At 43.0% G+C, this 25,405-nt stretch overlaps 1 protein-coding gene across 1 annotated transcript in view; it reads left to right on the top strand.

Annotated features, from left to right (window-relative positions):
* Window positions 1-25,405, top strand: part of LOC147107487 (interleukin-1 receptor accessory protein-like 1) — a 1,486,384-nt gene that overhangs the window by 483,302 nt on the left and 977,677 nt on the right. The window contains exon 2 of the mRNA XM_086006559.1: window positions 11,640-11,919. Coding sequence (XP_085862685.1) covers window positions 11,640-11,919 — 280 coding nt within the window. The remainder of the gene's footprint in view (window positions 1-11,639; window positions 11,920-25,405) is intronic.

Genomic DNA, 25,405 nt, shown 5'->3' with positions numbered 1-25,405 from the left:
AATGGATCAAAATGGCGCCTCCCGCGCTTTTCCTTCTTCCCCGCCGAGTTAAGATGGTGCCTCCGGCGCTTTCCTGCCGCTACCGCTGCTGCCAACGCTGTTCTCCGCGGTATTTTTATTTTTCTATCGCGCTTCAATATTTGCTCCGTTAATTGAAGAACCGTTCCCGTCGTGGAGCGGACCCTCTGGGACACTTCCCTCCCTCTTCTTAGGTCCGAACGCTGCCCGGCTGCGAAGCACCGGCCGCGCCCTGTGTGCTCCACCCTCTCTCTCTCTCTTTGCTTCCCGACTCGCTGCCCGGCCCCGTTGCAGAGCCACCCGATCGAGCTCTAGCCCGCCTGAGCCCAGGAAGGATCAGTGCACTACCTGCCACCAGCCTGATTAGCTGGGAAACCACAGACTGGAGACCAAGCCTGGCTCTCAACAGTCTCTCCTGCACTTTTCAATTCGATGATTTGGAGGGTGGTTGCCCACGGTCGACACCCGTTTCTCGAGTTTCTTTGGATTATTATTATTTTTTTTTTTCTTTCTTCTGGCTTCGACCTTCAATAACGTCGTCTGAGGTGCTGCCGAGTTGCAGGTAAGTTCGTTTCTTCCCCATCGCCAGTATTATGTCCGTGTATAATTGAGACACGGACTGCAGGAGTTGATTATAACAAGTCTTTACTGAATGGAGACAACCTGGAAACTGAAACTACAGAAGCCTGCTAGGGCCTTTTATACAGGGGTGGTCACTGCTGGTACTGCAGTCTGAGACCAGTTATTCTCTTAAAGGTACATACACAACAGATATAGCAGGTGGAAGTAAAAGGACGATGTTTAATGCTGCGGTCACTTGCATATCTCTGGCTTCTAGCATCACACCAATGCTAAAATTTTAGTGTAAATCCGGATTGAAGAGGCAGCCTAACTCTGGAGCAAAATAGCATGCAGCTCCATATAGGGAAGAGTTTTACTGCACTTTATTTATTTTTTATTCATTCATTGGATGTAGGCATCACTGGCAAGGCCAGCATTTATTGCCCATCCCAAATTGCCCTCGAGAAAGTAGCGGTGAGTCACCTTCTTGAACCGCTGCAGTCTGTGTGATGAAGGTACTCCCACAGTGTTGTTAGGGAGTTCGTTCCAGGATTTTGACCCAGCAACAATGAAGGAATGGCAATATATTTCCAAGTCAGGATGGTGTGTGACTTGAAGGGGAACTTGGAGGTGATGGTGTTCCCATGCACCTTCTGCCCTTATCCTTCTAGGTGGTAGAGGGCACGGGTTTGGGAGGTGCTGTCGAAGAAGCCTTGGTGAGTCGCTGCCAGTACATCTTGTAGATGGTACACACTGCAGACAAGGTACACCAGTGTTGGAGGGAGTGATAAATGTGAAGTTATCCACTTCGGTACGAAAAACAGAAAGGCAGTGTATTACAATATTTAAATGGTGATAGATTGGAAAATGTTGATGTACAGAGGGACCTGGGTGTCCGTGTACACCAGTTACTGAAAGCAAACATGTAGGTGCAGCAAGCAGTTAGGAAGGCAAATGGTATGTTGGCCTTCATTGCAAGAGGATTTGAGTACAGGAGCAAGGATGTCTTGCTACAGTTTTACAGGGCTAGTCAACCCAATCTCTTCTCATATGACAGTCCTGCCATCCCAGGAATCAGTCTGGTGAATCTTCGCTGCACTCCCTCTATGGCAAGTATATTCTTTCTTAGGTAAGGAGACCAAAACTGCACATAGTACTCCAGGTGTGGTCTCACCAAGGCTCATTTATCCATGTTATACTGCATCTGCCATGTATTTGCCCACTCACTCAACTTGTCTAAATCGCCTTGAAGCCTCTTACATAGATACATAGAAGATAGGTGCAGGAGTAGGCCATTCGGCCCCTCGAGCCTGTTCCGCCATTCAATGAGATCATGGCCGATCATCCAAATTCAGTACCCTGTCCCTGCTTTCTCCCCATATCCCTTGATCCCTTTAGCCTTAAGAAATATATCTAACTCCTTCTTGAATATATAAAGGGGAGTGGAGAATGCGGGCATCGATCCTGCTACCTCTCACATGCTAAGCGAGCATCCTCCTCACAACTCCACCTAGTTTCGTGTCGTCAGCAAACTTGGAAATATTACATTTGGTTCCCTCATCCAAATCATTGATATATATTGTGAATAGCTGGGGCCCAAGCACTGATCCCTGCGGTACCCCGCTAGTCACCGCCTGCCACCCCGAAAAGACCCATTTATTGCTACTCTGTTTCCTGTCTGTTAACCAATTTTCAATCCATGCCTGTATATTACCCCCAAATCCCATGTGCTTTAATTTTGCACACTAACCTCTTATGTGGGACTTTATCAAAGGCCTTCTGAAAATCCAAATACACCACATCCACTGGTTCTCCCTTATCTATTCTACCAGTTACATCCTCAAAAAACTCCAGCAGGTTTGTCAAACACGATTTCCCTTTCATAAATCCATGTTGACTCTGTCTAGTCCCGTTGATATTTTCTAAGTGTCCTGTTACCACATCCTTTATAATAGACTCTAGTATTTTCCCTACTACTGATATTAGGCTAACTGGTCTGTAGTTCCCTGTTTTTTCTCTCCCTCTTTTTTTAAATAGTGGTGTTACATTTGCCACCTGCAGGAACTGTTCCATAAACTATAGAATTTTGGAAGATGACAACCAATGCATCCACTATTTCCATGGCTACCTCTTTTAGTACTCTGGAATGCAGATTATCAGGCCCTGGGGATTTATCGGCTTTCAGTCCCATTAATTGCTCCAGCACTAATACTAATTTCCTTTAATTCCTCCTCACTAGATCCTTGGTTCCCTAGCATTTCTGGGAAGTTATTTGTGTCCTCTTCCAAAGATAGAACCAAAGTATTTGTTTAATTGCTCTGCCATTTCCTTCTTCCCCCATTATAAATTCTCCCGTTTCTGACTAAGGGACCTACATTTGTCTTCACTAATCTTTTTCTTTTTACATACTTGTAGAAGCTTTTATAATCCACTTTTATGTCCCTTGAAAGTTTACTCTCACACTCTATTTTTCGCCTCTTAATCAATCTCTTGGTCCTTTTTTGCTGAACTCTAAACTGCTCCCAATCCTCAGGCATGCTACTTTTTCTGGCAACTTTATATGACTCCTCTTTGGATCTAATACTATCCTTAATTTCTTTTGTTAACACTGTCGGCAACACCATCCCTTTGCTGATGAGTGAGAGTGGACTGATGGTGCGGCAATTGGCTGGATTGGATTTGTCCTGCTTTTTGTGGACTAGGTCTACCTGGACAGTTTTCCACATGGTCGGGTAGATTCCAGTGCTGTAACTGTACTGGAACAGCTTGGCTGGAGGCGTGGCCAGTTCTGCAGCGCAAGTCTTGAGGACGACAGCCGGGATGTTGTCGGGGCCCATAGCCTTTGCTGTATCCAGTGCGCTCAGCCATTTCTAGGATCTCACCTGGAGTGAATCAAATTGGCTGAAGACTGGCTTCTGTGATGGTCGGGACCTCAGGAGAAGGCCGAGATAGCTTTGCTGCCCTGGTGAAGTCAGTAAACTTCTTCCTGCACTAGAGAGTGGTCCTGAGGATTGGGGACTTTCATAGAAACATAGAAGATAGGAGCAGGAGTAGGCCATTCGGCCCTTCGAGCCTGCTCCGCCATTCAATGAGATCATGGCTGATCATCCAAATTCAGTACCCTGTCCCTGCCTTCTCCCCATATCCCTTGATCCCTTTAGCCTTAAGAAATATATCCAACTCTTTCTTGAATATATTTAATGAACTGGCCGCCACCGCCCTCTGTGGCAGAGAATTCCACAGGTTCACCACTCTCTGGGTGAAGAAATTCCTCCTCATTTCAGTCCTAAATGGCTTACCCCTTATCCTTAAACTATGACCCCTGGTTCTGGACTCCCCAGCCATCAGAAACATCCTTCCTGCATCTAGTCTGTCCAGGCCTGACAGAATTTTATAGGTTTCGATGAGATCCCCTCTCAATCTTCTAAACTCCAGTGAGTATAAGCCCAATCGACACAATCTCTCCTCATACGTCATTCCTGCCATCCCAGGTATCAGCCTGGTGAATCTTCGCTGCACTCCTTCCATGGCAAGAAAATCCTTCCTCAGGTAAGGCGACCAAATCTGCACACAATACTCAAGGTGCGGCCTCACCAAGGCCCTGTACAACTGTAGCAAGACATCCTTGTTCCTGTACTCGAACCCTCTTGCTACGAAGGCCAACATACCATTTGCCTTCTTAACCGCCTGCTGCACCTGCATGCTTACCTTCAGCGACTGGTGCACAAGAACACCCAGGTCTCTTTGCACTTCCCCTTCTCCCAATCTATTGCCATTCAAATAATAATCTGCCTTCCTGTTTTTGCCACCAAAGTGGATAACCTCACATTTATCCACATTATAGTGCATTTGCCATGTTTCTGCCCAATCACCCAACCTGTCCAAATCGTACTGGAGTTTCACGACATCCTCCTCACAGCATACCCTCCCACCCAGCTTTGTGTCATCTGCAAATTTGGAGATATTACATCCAATTCCCTCGTCCAGATCATTAATATATATAGTGAACAGCTGGGGTCCTAGGACCGATCCTTGCGGCACCCCACTAGTCACTGCCTGCCACTCGGAAAACGACCCGTTTATTCCAACTCTTTGCTTTCTGTCCGCCAACCAGTTCTCTATCCAAGTCAATACCTTGCACGCAATCCCATGTGCCTTAATTTTGCACGCTAATCTCTTATGTGGGACCTTATCGAAAGCCTTCTGAAAGTCCAAATACACCACATCCACTGGTTCTCCCTTATCTAAATTCCAGTAGGTTAGTCAAGCATGATTTACCTTTTGTAAATCCATGTTGACTTTGTCCGATCCTGTCACTGCTTTCCAAGTGCTCTGCTATTACATCTTTTATAATGGACTCTAGCATTTTCCCCACTACCGATGTCAGGCTTACCGGTCTGTAATTCCCCGCTTTTTCTCTACCACCTTTTTTGAAAAGTGGGGTAACATTAGCTACCCTCCAATCAATGGGTACTGTTCCAGAGTCTATTGAGTTCTGGAAGATGACCAGCAATGCATCTACTATTTCTAGGGCCATTTCCTTAAGTACTCTGGGATGTAGATTATCAGGCCCTGGGGATTTATCGGCCTTCAGTCCCATCAATTTTCCTAACACCATTTCCCTACAAATACTGATTTCTTTCAGTTCCACACTTTCATCAGACCCTATGTTCCCCGGCATCTCTGAGAGTTTATTTGTTTCCTCCTTTGTGTAGCCAGAACCAAAATATGTATTTAGTTGGTCTGCCATTTCTTTGTTCCCCATTATAAATTCCCCTGATTCTGACTGCAAGGGACCTACGCTTGACTTCACCAATCTTTTTCTCTTCACACATATCTATAAAAGCTGTTACAGTCAGTTTTTATGTTCCCTGAAAGCTTACTCTCATATTCTATTTTCCCTTTCTTAATTAATCCCTTTGTCCTCCTTTGTTGAATCCTAAACTGCTCCCAATCCTCAGGATTATTGCTTTTTCTGGCCAATTTATATGTCCTCTCCTTGGATCTTATGCTATCCCTAATTTCCCTTGTTAGCCACGGTTGAGTCACCTTTTTTGTTTTATTTTTACGCCAAACTGGGATGAACAAATTCTGTAGCTCATCCATTTGGTCTTTGAATGTTTGCCATTGCCACCGTCAACCCTTTGAGTGCCATTCCCCAATCAATCCTACCCAACTCGCCCCTCAGACCATCGTAGTTTCCTTTATTTAAATTGAGGACCCTAGTTTCTGAGTCAACTACTTCATTCTCCATCTTAATGAAGAATTCGATCATATTATGATCGCTCCGACCCAAGGGGCCTCGTACAACAAGATTGCTAATTAATCCTTTCTCGTTACATAATACCCAGTCTAAGATGGCCTGATCTCTGGTTGGTTCCTCAACATATTGGTCCAGGAAACCATCCCGTAAACACTCCAGGAATTCCTCCTCCACAGCATTGTTACTAATTTGGTTGGCCCAATCTATATGTAGATTGAAGTCACCCATGATGACTGCTGTGCCCTTTTTGCATGCTTCTTTAATTTCCCTTTTAATGCCATCCCCAACCTCCGCCTTACTGTTTGGAGGTCTATATACCACTGCCACAAAAGTTTTTTTCCCCTTAGTATTCCTCAATTCTACCCATACAGATTCCACATCATCAGAGCTAATATCCTTTATTACAATTGTGTTAATCCCTTCTTTAACCAGTAATGCTACTCCACCTCCCTTTCCCTTTTGCCTATCATTCCTGAATATCGAATACCCCTGGATGTTGAGTTCCCAGTCATGGCCATCCTTGAGCCACGTTTCCGTAATCCCAATCAAATCATATTCGTTTACCTCTATTTGCGCAGCCAATTCATCCACCTTATTACAAATGCTCCTCGCATTTAGACACAAAGCCTTCAGGCTTGTTTTTTTAACGCTCTTAGACCTATTAGAATTATTATTTACTGTGGCCACGTTTGATTTAAACCGTTGATTTCTCTGACTGCCACTTTTGTTTTTCTCCTTCCTATCTTTTGCTTTTATTCTTGTTTCCCTTTCCCTCTGTCTCCCTGCTCAGGTTCCCAACTCCCTGCCATTTTAGTTTAAACCCTCCCCCACAGCACTAGCAAACACTCCCCCTAGGACATCGGTTCCAGCCCTGCCCAGGTGCAAACCATCCGGTTTGAATTGGTCCCACCTCCCCCAGAACCGGTTCCAATGTCCCAGGAACTTGAATCCCTCCCCCTGGCACCATTCCTCTAGCCACGTATTCATCTGAAGTGTCCTTCTATTTCTACTCTGACTAGCACGTGGCACTGGTAGCAATCCTGAGATTACTACCTTTGAGGTCTTGTTTTTTAATTTATCTCCTAACTCCCTATATTCCACTTTTAGGACCTCATCCCACTTTTTACCTATATCGTTGGTGCCTATATGCACCATGACAACTGGCTGTTCACCCTCTCCTTCCAAGATGTCCTGCAGCCGCTCGGAGACATCCTTGACCCTTGCACCAGGGAGGCAACACACCATCCTGGAGTCTCGTTTGCGGCCGCAGAAATGCCTATCTATTCCCCTTACAATTGAATCCCCTATTACTATAGCTCTACCCCTCTTTTTCCTCCCATTCTGTGCAGCAGAGCCACTCCTGGTGCCAGGAAGTTGGCTGCTGCTGCCTTCCTCTGATAAGCCATCCCCCCCCAACAGTACTCAAAGTGGTGTATCTTTTGGAGTGGTGGATGGCCACAGGGGACCCCTGACTGACTGTGTCATCTGCTTCCACGTGATCCTGACTGCCCTGCTGACAGGATATATCCATCCACTCCTGTGCCTTATTTCAGTCAGAAGAATACAGTATTTATATCAATCTCTGAGAAGTTTGTTGCTCTCCATTTACTTGTTCCTGTTGGAGTCATTTCTTCACCTTTCAGTGCAGACCAGCCTTAGTTTCAACAGCTGTGTTCGCACAAGATTTTCTCTTCCCCTCCCCCACAAATGCTCTTTGCCTCCCAGGTGCACTGCACCAATGGCACCCACCCAGCAATAATAAAATTAGCTGACCCCACAATTTCTGGCCAATGAGCAGGCGGATTGGAGTACTCAGAATTCCAGCGCCTCACTGTTTATGATTGGTGATGTACCTGACAGATGCTGGTGCCAGCGGAACCTTACCTCAGGAAGAGCCAATGGGGGTGAAATTCAACTTTGGCAGGGGTGCAGAATGAGCAGACACCGGATCGTCCGCCCGTTGTGCACCCCGCCCAATTTTTCTTTCCATTGACTTCTGAAGCTGAGGTTCTTGACTAAGAAAACACTGGGGATAAAGTGCATTGTATAAATAGTACACCTACGTACCAGCTGTAGTATATGATTTGTACACCATATCTGGTATCATCTGCTTCTTTGAGTTGTCTCTTGATTAATATTTAAAAATATTGGGGAAGAAATTGGACCCTATTGTGCCTATTTTTCGGACGCAGGACAAGGAATAAAGGTAAACTTCCCGGGGCTGTTCCCCACACCCCAGAGGCACTTGGAATATGTCCGAAGCCATATTGAGTCGGGCCATATTCAGGCGTCCTTGGTAGCCGCCTAAAAAGGCATTAGGCCCCTTGCATATGTTAATTAGGGGCCTAACACCTCAGCCCGGAATTTTATCAGTGCTGTGTCGAGTATGAGCCAGGCCTACACAGCCGCGTTTTTTGCTTCCATGTGCAGCCTAACCAGTGGTGCTTAAAGGGACCACTGGAAGCCACCAACAAAATGGCAAGTCTTGTAAGATACCTTAATGCGAAGCCAAGCGGAGCAGGAGTGCTCCTCCCGATTACACAGCAACACTGTGGGCCGCTGACGACCCTCGCTCGCTCCTGCCCTCATCTCCCGCCCCAGGACCTACCTAAGGCCCACTGTTGCCGTGGCAACCAGCACAAATTGGAGTTCCGGATACAGACGAGCTGCCTCTGGAGGCTCGAGAGGCACTTGCAGCTCACCGGAAATATTATGAGGCTCCATGCTTAGCTTCTGTTGAGTATCGAGCCTGAACCAAAGTCTACCTCACTGTTTGCAGTTTCCTTAGATTTATCACTATTTTAACGTGGTAGTTGTTAGGAAAAAGACCATTAATATACTTAAATTAACCTCTGTACTTTATGAAACATTGTACTTTATAGTTGACTTCTTCTGTGTCAGTTCCAAAAAAATCCTTCCTTGCCAGCAAGAAAAAATTAGGGTCACAGACATTTATGCTTGATGTATACCCTATAATTTTAATAACACATTCTGACAGAAGAACTGCACTCCGAAAATGTCACACACAAGTATGCACACATAGAAAATCAGAAGGCTTTTCCGCATGGTGGTATCTCTGCTCATGATTTGTTAATGGGAATGGAGGATTCTGTGTATATATTACGCTGAGAAAGCCTCTGGTTGCTTTCCAAATCTGATTGGATTTACAGGCAAATTGGCGACATAACAATGAAAAACCAAACATTTGTTTCTCATTTTATGCGAATGACTAACTGTTCTCTAATGGCTCAGCATGGTTAAGAAAGTGAGTCTCTGAACCACATACAAACCAGGAAGATCCCATGTTCAATCCCTAGTTGAGATAGCTGATCTCTGCCAGAGCAGGGTGTTACAATTGGCCTTGGTGTGCTCCTGGGTTGGTGAGGAGAAAATTAGTCAGGCTTCATATTACTGATCGCTGTGTAGTGAAACTCCCGACCCCGCTGAAAATATGCATATGCGGATGTCAGGTTGGGACTGGAAGAGGTTCTCCTGTGCTTCCCCTGTAGCTGAATAGCCCAACAACACTTAATACCTCACCGGAAACAGTCCTCCAGCAAGGAGTCAGTGGCTTCAGGAAAGGAAAGGGAGAAATTCACCCTTTACACACTAATTTGATCTGCTAGAAATTGTTTCTTCTAATGACCCTTAGCGAGAACCAGATTTCACCCCCCCCACCAAAAGAATTGCTGTTCTGTCTGCAGTCGTCAGAACCTTTACTGAACTAGTTTTAGTGCAGTAAGACAAGGAGTGAGGTAACATTTTAGTATTGAAGGTGTTCAGCCAAATTTAATTCATGTTATTTTTATACTAACGGTGCATTAGTATAAAAATAAAGATTGGATGTTTTCTTTAGAACAGAGGAGGCTGAAGGGAGACTTAATTGAGGTGTATAAAATTATGAGGGGCTTAGATAGAGTGGATAGGAAGGACCTATTTCTCTTAGCAGAGATGTCAATAAACCAGGGGGCATAGATTTAAAGTAATTGGTAGAAGGATTAGAGGGGAGTTCAGGAGAACTTTTTTCACCCAGAGGGTGATGGGGATCTGGAACTCACTACCTAAAAGGGTGGTAGAGGCAGAAACGCTCATTACATTTAAAAAGTACTTAGATATGCACGTGAAGTGCAGTAACCTACAAGGCTACGGACCAAGAGCTGGAAAGTGGGATTAGGCTAGATAGCTCTTTTTCGGCAAGCAAAGACATGATGGGCCAAATGGCCTCCTTCTGTGCTGTAAATATCTATGATTCTATGATTTATTTGCTGCTGTAGTTCATTCATTAGTACAACATCCAGTAACAATTACTAATCTGGTGTGTGCATTCTGCTATTTTATTGCATAACATATGTTGCAAAATGTTATAAATTGCAAAGTTTTATAACATTTTTTTCCCACCTTTTAATGAGTAGTTCTAAGAAAATTTTCACATTACATTCACTTCAGAGGTAATGTATTGCAGTTTCTATGGCAATTCAACACAATGATGAAGTGTTCAGGGAAACTGAATTATTATCGCCTGCATTAATTTTTACATATATATAAAATCCCCAGGAGTAATATTTTAATGCCTCTTTTATTAATTGCCCATACATGACACACAGCTAGCATAAACTTACTAGCATCACACTGTCCTCATGGACTGATATTAATGATGTGCATCTGAAAATGTCAGGATATATCTACAGCAAGGACAGCATAGCAACAGCAGCAAGGCACACTTACTCCTTCCAATCAAGATTCCTGATGGAGATTTTTGATCAGCAGAGACACCCAGCTATTTTCAAACTATTTAACTGATTCAGATGTCCCTAAACCCCCCTGCGCTTCAGCAATCTTACATTTAGATCTCATTAAAGACCCAGGCGGATTCTCCAATATTTCCAGCACAGTAATTACTGACATACTTATCTAGTTCATACATAGAAAATACTATAAAATGTCATTTTTAAGCAAGAAAGCCATTCATGCTATGAATCATTCTGTACAGTGGAACCCCAGCTTACTTATGGAATGCACGAGCTCTTTAATCTTGAACAGATGGCAATGCAGCTTCAAAAGACCAATTTTTAAAATATACATACATTATTAGAAGTTTCAGATATTATAATTTATCATTATGATACAAAGTTTAATAATTTGATTCCAAACATTAATGAGCTTTATCATATTATATATTTTCACTAATGTTCTGAAAAATACTTTAATTAATTAACTGGAAACATTATTTGTTAGAAGCTGCATAAAACCCAACTGCTTCACTAATTACCTTTTTAGGGAAGGAAACCTGCCGTCCTTACCCAGCCTTGTCTATATGTGACTCATCTCACACGATGTGGTTGACTCTTATCTGCCCTCTGAAGTGACCTAGCAAGCCATTTGCTCAGGGAAACTAGGGATGGGCAATAAACGTCAACCTTGCCAGCAACACACACATCCCAAGAATGAATTTTTTTTTAAATGATGTAAAATTAAAGTTCTTAACCCTTTACCAGTTGTAGAGGCTGGTCTGTTATGAGCTGATGAAGAAGAGCTTGCAGTTTCTTTGTCTATTAGATCGAAACTGTGGGATTGGTAACAGCAGGGCTACTCAGTATCCCCAAGATACTTTATTTTACCAATGCATTATGATGTGAATTTACATAATGTTTATTTTATATATATATATAATATATAGCATAAATTTGTGTCATATTTGAGTATTATATTTTAGTGAAGTGCATCTGAAGATTAAAAATAATGTAAACTATGTTAATTGTAACATATCTTTTAATTTATCTTCTGTTGTTTATTTCAGCTGATGGATGTACTGATTGGTCTGTGGACTACAAGAAGTATCAAGTCCTTATGGGAGAACCAGTCCGAGTGAAATGTGCATTATTTTATGGATACATCAGGGCCAACTACACCTTAGCTCAGAGTTCAGGGCTTAGCTTGATGTGGTACAAAAGTAGCGGTCATGGGGACTTTGAAGAGCCAATACCATTTGATGGAATTAGAATGAGCAAAGAAGAGGACTCCATTTGGTTCCGTCCAACAGAACTGCAGGATGGTGGACTATTTTCCTGTGTACTGAGGTAAGATAAATTCTTCACTGAATCGTATATCGAAAAAGATAAGTGTAGAAATTCTAATTGACAAAGTTCATGTAGGAATGATTAACAAGCTTGTACTGCTTTCCTGTATGCAAGTGTTCTGCAGATATTAACCCATTAAAACAAACAGTTAAAGCCTACTTAAAATACAGACACACCCATGTATTATGAGCACGTGAGGTTTATGTGTCAATTTTGATCATCAGAATTTTTACCCTATAGTGTTTTAAGAATGTATGAATTGCTAGACAAAAAAAAAGACCAAGGTCCATCAAATTTGCCTTCTACCATCCTGGTAGTCGCATGTTGAAATGAGAATTGAGTTGCTGACTAATCATAGCAATAAGTGCTTTATAATATGATAGCATTCTTACAAAGGTTGATCCAGTTTTTGATAACATTTTTAATGTATTTGAGAAAATATTTCTAGTCTTCAGAGACCAACTTTAAAAAGTGCCACAAAACTATAGTTAACTTCAAGAAAGATCACTCGGGCGTTTCATGGACAAAAAGCATTGTGTGGATATGACCAAGAATAAGTCAGCTAAATTGCCTGTCAAAGGAATGGTTAGCCCAAGCTAGATTGTAGTGATTTTGCCTCAGTTCATTTTTTGCCTGAAAGTCTATAATGGTTCATGTTTGGTATTTATCACTTGTTAACATAGCAATGAAATTCAAATGCTCAAATATTCACTGAGCAGACTTTACATTTTGTGGCGGCCATTTTTTTCTGGTAGTAGTGGATGGACAGCCTGCTGGGAGATATCACTGCTATCTTACAATTAACAATAAATATTCCCTGGCATGTATACCTTCCAATACACCACAGGACTGCACAGCTGAAGACTCATTGTGCTGACAGTAGGATTCTATTGCCTGGTAAACTATAAAGTTATTTGACTGCAGTAAGACAGGCAACTGGCATTAAGCCATGTCTATCATGGTACTGCCATGGTACTGAAAAATCAGTTGGTGGGCATTCTGTTCATCCATCCAACCGGCCTTCTACGTAATACTAGGCAGCATTTTGAACAAGTGAAAAATTGATTGCCTAGTGGTAAATCAATATTATTATTGGCAAAGAAACATCAGGTTAGTAAAAATATTTCCAATAGCCTTGGTTACTGCCCACAGAAAATTATGCTTAATATTTTTTGTGATATTGTCAACGAATCCATATAATATAATTTAAAAATGCTAAAATCACAAAGTAAATAAAATTGGACAATTAGCTATCGTTGAATAAACGTTCAATGTACCTTTATAAGGAAACACATGTAAATTTATTGTCTCTTGTTGTATTACTACTAATAATTGGACAACAAAAATCCCTAAATTTTGAAAAGACTTATTATACTTGACAGACAATACTCTGGCTCCTGTTCAAATGTAACTTATGCAGAGTTAACTGATTAAGAGAATAATATGTGTCCTTGGAACAATTAGTAATATTAACCACATGTGCATGGATAGAACTCAGCATATGGTAATGGCAGTCCTGGAGCTAGTGGTGTCCATGAGTAAAGAGCCTAAATCCTGTGTCTACAGCAGGGAGAGAATTGTGTGCAATTTGTCTTATTCTGGTGTCAGAACTAGGAAACTCTCCCTGCAATGTATACTTGATATTCTGTGCACTTAATCACAAACTAATTGAGAAAAGCCATTAACCCTAGCTACATTTATTTTCATCTGTTGCAGCAATTATATTTACAATATGTAATTTTCTTCATTATTAATATTTATTAGATTCATTGTACTTTTAATATGCAATATCTGCTAAATATGTAGGAAGTGGGAGTCTAGACATAAATTGTTATTTTTTTCACATGGGTGGCTTTCTGTTTCTTTGTATGAATGATGTGCTTATTCTACTACTGTTGCAAAGTGTGTGCATGAAGGGTAAGGACAAGATAGACTAGGCTGCGATACCCTTCACAGTCAAATAACCTGCCAATACCGATTATCTAGTTTCATACATGAAGAATGGTTGGTACTGGTTGATTGCTGGTATCTGTGGAGCCATATCTCAGAAAGATTCAAAGCCTTCAGTAGAATAAGGAGAACATTGGCAACAGAAGCAAACTAATAGATTACCTTGTACATGTTTTGCATTGTTTTCCTTCTCATGGAAGATGCAAAGGGGGGTGAATTTCCTCCTGTTGATGTAACTTTAAACAGTTGTTTTGTACTCCTTTGCTCACCGCCTGATTAGCAAAGATGACATTTATTATTTAGCTGATTATGGTACTTTAGAAACGCTTGAAACTGTGATTACTCTCGAGTGCTTTCTCAGCTATACAAGTTTTACCTTTGTGCACATAGCTGCCACCTCTTAACTAAATGTCATTTAAAAAGTTGGAAAACAAAGTCTTTTGTATAAGGCAATGAACTACTGATGATTTTGATGAAACGATGAAACAAGCATAATAGTAATAAATCATTGTTTTTTTGGATATACATAAAATAAACTCCTCGCTTCTAATTAATAAACACCACGTCTTCATCCTATTATTTGTGAGTAGAAGGGAACAGTCTTGTGGCCGTCTCTTCTGTCACCCATGATGGATTCAGCATCTGAATTGATTTTTCAGTTTGAGTGAACTCTGTCCAGGTCTTAACACTTTTAGTATGAATCTTATAACCGCTGTATCACCATTACCTGCTGCTCCATTCCTTGCTCAATGTCAGCATTGATCTCTCCCGTGGATCAGGTAGAAAACACAGCTGCATTGTTTCAATAATATGCCTCAATAGCAATCTCAGACAGGTGCCACCTATAGCCTGTGCAAGCTGGTGACAATTCCACTTCGAACATTTAATTTCCTTATGGGCTCTTCAAGCAAGATTGCTATATCGATTTTATAATCCCGTAAGGAGCCAAGACCTACAAAACTGAACAAGATCCTTGTCTTACTGGCGTAGACAATTAAAACAGTAGTGTGCAGCATTTACCTGCAGCATTTGCATTTTCTTTATTAGTTTATGGCTTTGTTTAGTTGTGTTGATCCTTACGTCTGCATGTTCTTTTGCTTTGCACTTCCATGTAGTTTATTACATCAAATGAAGTCTGCTGATTCCATTTTAATTGATAAAGTTTATGGCAAAATAATGTCAGTATTCAGATATAATGACTTCCATTACCAAATCTGCAAAATCTGCATCATTTTCAGTTAGTGAGGGTAATGTAAAAAAATCATTGAGTGTTTTTGTCTTCTGAATCCATCTTTTTTGCAGATCTAAGTTACATAGCTAAGATTTCTACTGCACTGTGGAAGGCAGCATAGAGACAGAACAGCCATTCATTAGGCAGGGCTGTTGCTTGGCATCGTGAGCTTAAGCATTTGCTTTTGACTGTGGAAAATCAAACTTGATCCACTTATGGTGGTTATGTAAAGGGCCATCAATTGTAATTAAAATCAAGAAATGCCAGAAATGCACAGTAGGGCTTTCAGCATTCAAAAGAGAAAAAGATTGGTTAATGGGACCCTTTTCAATTTTAGATGCAGATTGGCCTGCTGTTCATTTCCAGCATTTGTTATTCTTATTTCAGATTTCTAGCATTTGTGTGTTTCTTTTTAACATCGACGTCTGATTTCTGTTTCGTGTCCGCACTGAAACTAGAAGGGGAAATTCAGTGGAATGCAAAATTGTACTTGGGTCTGATTGCGGTTTTAATTTTGTCAGTGTTGAAATTAGTGGCATTGTGTTTAGGAGATCAATGAAGCCACAGTGGTCTTTATTTTAGGATGAAAATTTGCTGACATTTCTACAACACTGCTTTCCATAATAACCTACCTAAAAACATGAAAAAAAAACTTAGCCTTGGCTCCCTTTGAAATGAAAAATTACAGAGGGGTGGGGAGAATGAATTGATATTCAGCCCATTGCTCAAGGCATTCCAAGACTGGTGCATTTCAGCACGCCAGGCCTGGAAACGTCACGAGCTGTGACTCCAGCCACATGACATCATGGAAAGAATTTGTTTTGTGCGACAGCAGGACAAATTTATTTTTTTGTCTTTCCCAGCTTCCCACCTTCAGGCAGCACAAAGAAGTGATTACTTCCTCAGTGAGATACAGAGTTAAGCAGGATTAAACAGGAGGCAGATTTCTGTGGCAAATGTAGCTTTGTTTTTATTTGAGTGCATAAATAGTTGAATTTCCTTCATAGATTAGAAAAATTCTGAACTACAAATTGTAAGTTACTCTTTGACTACACAGACAGACTGAAGTCTTATGTGTTTGGATGGTAGACAAGTTAAGGTAATAGTGACGGGCATCGATCCAACAGAAGCTTTTTACTTTATGAAATAAGGAATGTGCACAATGTCTGCATAAATATGTAATTTATAAAATGTAATACAATGTTCTACAAAGAGATACCTTCTTCCGTCTGAGTTTACTGCTGTTCAAAGCTTTTTTGGGGGTAATTTAATCTCCAATCTTGTGACATTGAACATCAAGAATGTTAATTGTGGCATCGAACTCTTGTAAAGTGTTGATTATGAGACAATCAAAGGGGGTCATACATGCAGATGAAAGAACGAAAGACTCGGATTTATATAGTGCCTTTCACGACCACCGGACGTCTCAAAGCGCTTTACAGCCAATGAAGTACTTTTGGAGTGTAGTTACTGTTGTAATGTGGGAAACGTGGCAGTGTGATCATGATCAGATAATCTGTTTTTGTTATGTTGATTGGGGGATAAATATTGGCCAGGACACTGGGGATAACTCCCCTGCTCTTCTTCGAAATAGTGCCATGGGATATTTTACATCTACCTGAGAGAGTAGACAGGGCCTCGGTTTATTGTCTCATCTGAAAGACAGCACCTCCGACAGTGCAGCACTCCCTCAGCACTGCACTGGAGTGTCAGCCTAGATTTATGTGCTACAAGTCCTTGGAGTGGGACTTGAACCCACAACCTTCTGACTCAGTGCACAAGTGTGCTACCAACTAAGCCACAGCTGGCACACAGTCTGTAAATGCGTAGTACTAATGAACTGGACTGGTGCTTTTCTCAAGTAAGTCAACCCTAGATAAGTAATGGACTTGTGGGATAGCTGACTAAAAATCTCATTCAAATAGGTGCAATGTCTTGGTCCACATTGGAGCGATTAAGATTCTGGATAATATGGAAACTAAGAACAAGACAAGGAATTATCACTCACTGTTGATGTCAATATATCAAGACACTTTTCAAATCTAATTCAGGCAAAATCACAGATTTTTCTTTTACAAATACCTGTACATATTAGTTTGGGATATGTAACACTTAAAATATCAGATGTGTGATCTGGAAACTATAATTTTTTTATATCTCATGCTAGTTATGTAAAAAAAAACATAAACAACTTTTAATTTTTGCCTTAAGCCAATGGCATAAACACTGACTCTTTGCTAAGCTAAACTCTCATAGGATAAAGGAAAAGTTGTAGCAATGAGGTAATAAATAGGAAGCAGAGGTTGATTGTAATTGGAAATAGTTAGATTGGGCATCTATGTCCAGTGGAGTCTCTCCAGTGATTGGTCCTGGATCCTAGGGACATGACATTTATTGTAAGTTTGTGGGTAAAAAGTTAAGTGAGAAAACAGGATATTCTGAAAAGAGGCAAATGGTTGAAAGCAATAGTGACTGGGAAAGGTAGATGGCAGGCAGTATTTATTACTGAAATGTGTAAGACAATAATGATGCTGAAAATGTGGGTGCATAGGTAATGAAAGGTATGTTATAAAAACAATTTTTTTTTGTATTTAGAAGGAAGATGAAAATAGACTGTGTCGATCCTGAATAAATACCAAAACACCAGGGCGAGTTAATTAGCTAAATGGGAATGTTTCTTTCATATTTTCTGAAGTCATGGCAAATAGTTAGGCATGAAAAACACCTCTACACAGGCTGGCTATAACTCGCTTATCATTTCCTTGTCCATGACTTATCTAGACAGGCTTTTTCCAAAGGTATTTCTCTTATCTCATTGCACAGTATGCTATGTTCAGGATATCTTGCAACATGTTTACTTGTGTACATAGAAAAAGGGTACTCTCAATAAGCAGATTGAGTCTTCTCTGAACTAAATTTTGTATGATTGCACATGCTGTGAATGGGATAATGTGACACTGGACTCACTTCTCTTAAGTTCCAGAAACCCATATAGGATGCCTAACACATTCTCCTGTGCTAAATATCACTCTGCCAGACCATTATGTTCAATCTAAATCTAATAAGCACATTTATTAGACAACACAGCTAGATGGTAGAAATACTTGTGATAATCAAATCAGTCCAAAGGACTTCATCAAAATATATTTCTCATAGTCCGATAATCTGTAACACCTTTCGAATAACAGTCTTTAATAAAACTTATTGATGTGATGTTCATGCATGGGTATCTTGTACATTTCGGTGTTAAATACTGCCTGGCAATATTCCTACCCACCTTTTTGATTCTGAGGGCTGGATTTTGCCAATGGGGAGCCTTTGGAGGCGGGACTCCTACTTGTCGGGTTTTAGTCCCGCCTCCATTGACTTCTGGCCAACCCACGCTATTTTCCATTGATTGACCTTGTTAAGCCCGCCCAGTGGGCATAGCAGGCTAATTAAGGGGAAGCCGGTTACATAAAATGTCAGCGTATGATGTTTCATCTGTCAAAAATTTTTGACAGATGAATTGTCATCGTTTGACAGCTCTGTGAAGCTGTCAAACACTGACATTCTCTGTAGTTTCATGAATTCTTGAATTCAAGACTCATCAAACCTCTTTCTTTAGCAGAAATCAGATGGTTGTTGCATTGGAGAATGCAGTAGCCATCTGTCATCTCTGCCGCGGAGATGCGAGACTCTCCGCATCGCCAACAATTGAAGCCTGCAGGAAGAAACAAAGGTAAGTAAATGTTTTCTAACACTTTCCATTTACCTCACATACTCAGCTCTCCACACTTGCACCCATCACTTACCTTCACAGCACACTTTTGCACCCCTCCGACCACTGCAGACCCTGGCGGGGATCGCAGCCTTCAGGAAGCCAGCACTTGTGTGGGTAAAATGGGGATAATCCTCTTATCTGCCTGTTAACTACCTGTTAACTGCCAGTTAAGTGGCTGTAATCCCCTTCCTGCCTCCAGGAGACGGGACCAAGCGCAGGTCGGCTACCCGCCTCCTGGGCAGAGGGTCGTGAATCTTTGGAATTCACCACCCCAGATTGCTGTGGAGGCGGAGTCATTGAATATATTCAAGGCGGAGATAGACATATATTTGAGCTACAGGGGAGTCGAGGGTTATGGGGAGCGGGCGGGAAAGTGGCTTTGAGGCCAAGATCAGATCTGCCATGATCTTATTGAATGGCAGGGCAGGCTCAAGGGGCCAAATGGCCTACTCCTGCTCCTGTTTCTTATGTCCTTAAACTAAAGCGAAGTTGAAAGTTTAACTTGAACACTAAACTAAGGATCACTTTTAATCGCAATGTAAAACAAGTCTTTCATGTCACAAGGATGGGCCACAAGAAAGGGAACGGGTGACCAACAGGCAGAGTACTAGGCGCAGGCAGGTAGTGCAGGGGTCCCCTGTGGCTATCCCCCTCTCCAACAGATACACCACTTTGAGTACTGTTGGGGGGGATGGCTTATCAGAGGAAGGCAGCAGCAGCCAACTTCCTGGCACCAGGGGTGGCTCTGCTGCACAGAATGGGAGGAAAAAGAGGGGTAGAGCTATAGTAATAGGGGATTCAATTGTAAGGGGAATAGATAGGTGTTTCTGCGGCCGCAAACGAGACTCCAGGATGGTGTGTTGCCTCCCTGGTGCAAGGGTCAAGGATGTCTCCGAGCGACTCCAGAACATCTTGGAAGGGGAGGGTGAACAGCCAGTTGTCGTGGTGCATATAGGCACCAACGATATAGGTAAAAAGCGGGATGAGGTCCTAAAAGCAGAGTATAGGAAGTTAGGAGATAAATTAAAAAACAGGACCTCAAAAGGTAGTAATCTCAGGATTGCTACCAGTGCCACGTGCTAGTCAGAGTAGAAATAGAAGGATACTTCAGATGAATACGTGGCTAGAGGAATGGTGCCAGGGGGAGGGATTCAAGTTCCTGGGACATTGGAACCGGTTCTGGGGGAGGTGGGACCAGTTCAAACCGGACGGTTTGCACCTGGGCAGGGCTGGAACCAATGTCCTAGGGGGAGTGTTTGCTAGTGCTGTGGGGGAGGGTTTAAACTAAAATGGCAGGGGGTTGGGAACCTGAGCAGGGAGACAGAGTAAAGGGAAACAAGAATAAAAGCAAAAGATAGGAAGGAGAAAAACAAAAGTGGCAGTCAGAGAAATCAACGGTTTAAATCAAACATGGCCACAGTAAATAATAATTCTAATAGGTCTAAGAGCATTAAAAAAACAAGCCTGAAGGCTTTGTGTCTTAATGCGAGGAGCATTTGTAATAAGGTGGATGAATTGGCTGCGCAAATAGAAGTAAACAAATACGATTTGGTTGGGATTACAGAAACGTGGCTCAAGGAAGGCCAGGACTGGGAACTCAACATCCAGGGGTATTCGATATTCAGGAAAGATAGGCAAAAAGGAAAGGGAGGTGGGGTAGCATTACTGGTTAAAGAAGGGATTAACACAATTGTAATGAAGGATATTAGCTCTGATGAGGTGGAATCTGTATGGGTAGAATTGAGAAATACTAAGGGGGAAAAACCGTTTGTGGGAGTGGTTTATAGACCTCCAAACAGTAAGTCGGAGGTTGGGGATGGCATTAAAAGAGAAATTAAAGAAGCGTGCAATAAGGGCACAGCAGTCATCATGGGTGACTTTAATCTACATATAGATTGGGCCAACCAAATGAGTAACAATACTGTGGAGGAGGAATTCCTGGAGTGTTTACGGGATGGTTTCCTGGACCAAAATGTCGAGGAACCAACCAGAGATCAGGCCATCTTAGACTGGGTATTATGTAACGAGAAAGGATTAATTAGCAATCTTGTTGTAAGAGGCCCCTTGGGTCGGAGCGATCATAATATGATCAAATTCTTCATTAAGATGGAGAATGAAGTAGTTGACTCGGAGACTAGTGTCCTCAATTTAAATAAAGGAAACTATGATGGTCTGAGGAGCGAGTTGGGTAGGATTGATTGGGGAATGTCACTCAAAGGGTTGACGGTGGATAGGCAATGGCAAACATTCAAAGACCGAATGGATGAACTACAGAATTTTTTCACCCCGGTTTGGCATAAATATAAAACAAAAAAGGTGACCCAACCGTGGCTAACAAGGGAAATTAGGGATAGCATAAGGTCCAAGGAGAGGGCATATAAATTGGCCAGAAAAAGCAATAATCCTGAGGATTGGGAGCAGTTTGGGATTCAACAAAGGAGGACAAAGGGATTAATTAAGAAAGGGAAAATAGAATGAGAGTAAGCTTGCAGAGAACATAAAAACTGACTGTAAAAGCTTTTATAGATATGTGAAGAGAAAAAGATTGGTGAAGTCAAGCGTAGGTCCCTTGCAGTCAGAATCGGGGGAATTTATAATGGGGAACAAAGAAATGGCAAACCAACTAAATACATATTTTGGTTCTGTCTTCACAAAGGAGGACACAAATAACCTCCCAGAGATGCCGGGGAACATAGGGTCTGATGAAAGGGTGGAACTGAAAGAAATCAGTATTTGTAGAGAAATGGTGTTAGGAAAATTGATGGGACTGAAGGCCGATAAATCCCCAGGGCCTGATAATCTACATCCCAGGGTACTTAAGGAAGTGGCCCTAGAAATAGTAGATGCATTGCTGGTCATCTTCCAGAACTCGATAGACTCTGGAATGGTACCCATGGATTGGCGGGTAGCTAATGTTACCCCACTATTCAAAAAAGGTGGTGGAGAAAAGGCGGGGAATTATAGACCGGTAAGCTTGACATCGGTAGTGGGGAAAATGCTAGAGTCCATTATAAAAGATGTAATAGCAGAGCACTTGGAAAGCAGTGACTGGATCGGACAAAGTCAACATGGATTTACAAAAGGTAAATCATGCTTGACTAATCTACTGGAATTTTTTGAGGATGTAACTGGTAAAATAGATAAGGGAGAACCAGTGGATGTGGTGTATTTGGACTTTCAGAAGGCTTTCGATAAGGTCCCGCATAAGAGATTAGCGTGCAAAATTAAGGCACATGGGATTGGGGGCAAGGTATTGACTTGGATAGAGAACTGGTTGGCGGACAGAAAGCAAAGAGTTGGAATAAACGGGTCGTTTTCCGAGTGGCAGGCAGTGACTAGTAGGGTACCGCAAGGATCGGTCCTAGGACCCCAGCTGTTCACAATATATATTAATGATCTGGACGAGGGAATTGGATGTAATATCTCCAAATTTGCCGACGACACAAAGCTGGGGGGGAGGGTATGCTGTGAGGAGGATGTCATGAAACTCCAGCACGATTTGGACAGGTTGGGTGATTGGGCAGAAACATGGCAAATGCACTATAATGTGGATAAATGTGAGGTTATCCACTTTGGTGGCAAAAATGGGAAGGCAGATTATTATTTGAATGGTAATAGATTGGGAGAAGGGGAAGTGCAAAGAGACCTGGGTGTTCTTGTACACCAGTCGCTGAAGGTAAGCATGCAGGTGCAGCAGGTGGTTAAGAAGGCAAATGGTATGTTGGCCTTCGTAGCAAGAGGGTTCGAGTACAAGAACAAGGATGTCTTGCTGCAGTTGTACAGGGCCTTGGTGAGACCACACCTTGAGTATTGTGTGAAGTTTTGGTCGCCTTACCTGAGGAAGGACGTTCTTGCCATGGAAGGAGTGCAGCGAAGATTCACCAGGCTGATACCTGGGATGGCAGGAATGACGTATGAGGAGAGATTGTGTCGATTGGGCTTATACTCACTGGAGTTTAGAAGATTGAGAGGGGATCTCATCGAAACCTACAAAATTCTGTCAGGCCTGGACAGACTAGATGCAGGAAGGATGTTTCTGATGGCCGGGGAATCCAGAACCAGGGGTCATAGTCTAATCACAGAATCACAGAAACCCCACAGTGCAGATAGAGGCCATTTCGGCCCATCGAGCCTGCACCGACACATATCCCACCCGATCCCCGTAACCCCTACACCAACACATATCCCACCCTATCCCCGTAACCCCACGTATTTAATCCCCCTAACACTAAGGGTCAATTTATCATAGCCAATCATCCTAACCCGCACATCTTTGGACTGTGGGAGGAAACCGGAGCACCCGGAGGAAACCCATGCAAACACGGGGAGAATGTACAAACTCCACACAGACAGTCACCCGAGGCCGGATTCGGACCCGGGTCCCTGGCGCTGTGAGGCAACAGTGCTAACCACTATGCCACCGTGCTGCCCTGACGGTCCCAGTGTGTGTGTGAACAGTGTGCTGACGGTCCCAGTGTGTGTATGAACAGTGTGCTGACGGTCCCAGTGTGTGTGAACAGTGTGCTGACGGTCCCAGTGTGTGTGAACAGTGTGCTGACGGTCCCAGTGTGAGTGTGAACAGTGTGCTGACGGTCCCAGTGTGTGTGAACAGTGTGCTGACGGTCCCAGTGTGTGTGAACAGTGTGCTGACGGTCCCAGTGTGTGTGTGAACAGTCTGCTGACTGTCGCACTGCGTGTATGAACAGTGTGCTGACGGTCCCAGTGTGTGTGAACAGTGTGCTGACGGTCCCAGTGTGTGTGAACAGTGTGCTGACGGTCCCAGTGAGTGTGAACAGTGTGCTGACGGTCCCAGTGTGTGTGAACAGTGTGCTGACGGTCCCAGTGTGTGTGAACAGTGTGCTGACGGTCCCAGTGTGTGTGAACAGTGTGCTGACGGTCCCAGTGTGTGTGTGAACAGTCTGCTGACTGTCGCACTGCGTGTATGAACAGTGTGCTGACGGTCCCAGTGTGTGTGAACAGTGTGCTGACGGTCCCAGTGTGTGTGAACAGTGTGCTGACGGTCCCAGTGAGTGTGTGAACAGTGTGCTGATGGTTCCAGTGAGTGTGAACAGTGTGCTGACGGTCCCAGTGTGTGTGAACAGTGTGCTCACGGTCCCAGGGTGTGTGAACAGTGTGCTGACGGTCCCAGTGTGTGTGAACAGTGTGCTGACGGTCCCAGTGTGTGTGAACAGTGTGCTGACGGTCCCAGTGTGTGTGAACAGTGTGCTGAAGGTCCCAGTGTGTGTGAACAGTGTGCTGACGGTCCCAGTGTGTGTGAACAGTGTGCTGACGGTCCCAGTGTGAGTGTGAACAGTGTGCTGACGGTCCCAGTGTGAGTGTGAACAGTGTACTGACGGTCCCAGTGTGTGGGAACAGTGTGCTGATGGTCCCAGTGTGTGTGGGAACAGTGTGCTGATGGTCCCAGGGTGTGTGAACAGTGTGCTGACGGTCCCAGTGTGGTGATAAGGGGTAAGCCATTTAGGACTGAGATGAGGAGGAATTTCTTCACCCAGAGAGTGGTGAACTTGTGGAATTCTCTACCACAGAAGGCAGTTGAGGCCAATTCATTAAATATATTCAAGAAGGAGTTAGATATATTTCTTAAGGCTAAAGGGATCAAGGGATATGGGGAGAAGGCAGGGACAGGGTACTGAATTTGGATGATCAGCCATGATCTCATTGAGTGGCGGAGCAGGCTCGAAGGGCCGAATAGCCTACTCCTGCTCCTATCTTCTATGTATCTATGCCACTTAGATATGAAGGGGGCTACCTTGTACTCAAGAGTGAGGGAATGGCACTCATTCGGCATTAGATTTAAAAGAGAAAAGTGAAAGTAGGCCTGCAGGAGCATATGAGAAGGATGTGGAAGATCCAGTATTAAACATAAGTACAGGAAACTTCGCGATATCCGGCACCGACGGGACCGGCGTGATGCCGATCTATGAAAACTTCCGGACAGACCAGCGCTAATGTTGAAGGATACGGAGGTTTTCATCTCCGTATCTGACGACAAACACTGTTGCTTAGCAACAGCTTGTAAACAGTCGGCCTGTACCTTGGAAGTATCTCTGTAGGTTACCAACAGCTTCAGAGAGGCTTTCCAGAGACTGACTGTTTAAAAAAGTGCTAGGAGAAGAAAAAAAAAGGAAAAAAACCTAACAAAACGGCTGCTGATTTCTGCCGTTAGGTCGAGGTTTCCGGCCATACAACCTCCGGGTAAACCAAAGTTTCCTGTATTCAGAAAGACACTAACCTAGAAATTGGATTGTGCTCAAACCCGGGTGTGGTCTTGGTGCAGCACATGCTGCATGTGCCTAATGAGGAGCGCTGGACACTTTACTGTAGATCATACAACTTAGTGCAGGACCAGCTCTGGGTGCAGATGGGTGAAATTTAGTATAGAAGAATGTGAAGTAATATATTTTGCAAGTAAGAATAGGCCAAGAAAATAGACCTTAAATGGTGGGATTTTAAATGGAGCAAATGAGCAGACGGCCTTGGTGTGCAAGTACACAGGCCAGTAAAGGTGGCAAGATAAGTAA

The sequence above is a fragment of the Somniosus microcephalus genome, chromosome 14 (assembly GCF_052327205.1).
Source record: "Somniosus microcephalus isolate GS21.2 chromosome 14, FLI_Smic_1.0, whole genome shotgun sequence".
Taxonomy (NCBI): Eukaryota; Metazoa; Chordata; class Chondrichthyes; order Squaliformes; family Somniosidae; genus Somniosus; species Somniosus microcephalus.
The sequence above is the reverse complement of the archived record's forward strand: the minus strand, read 5'-3'. Positions and strand labels throughout refer to the sequence as shown.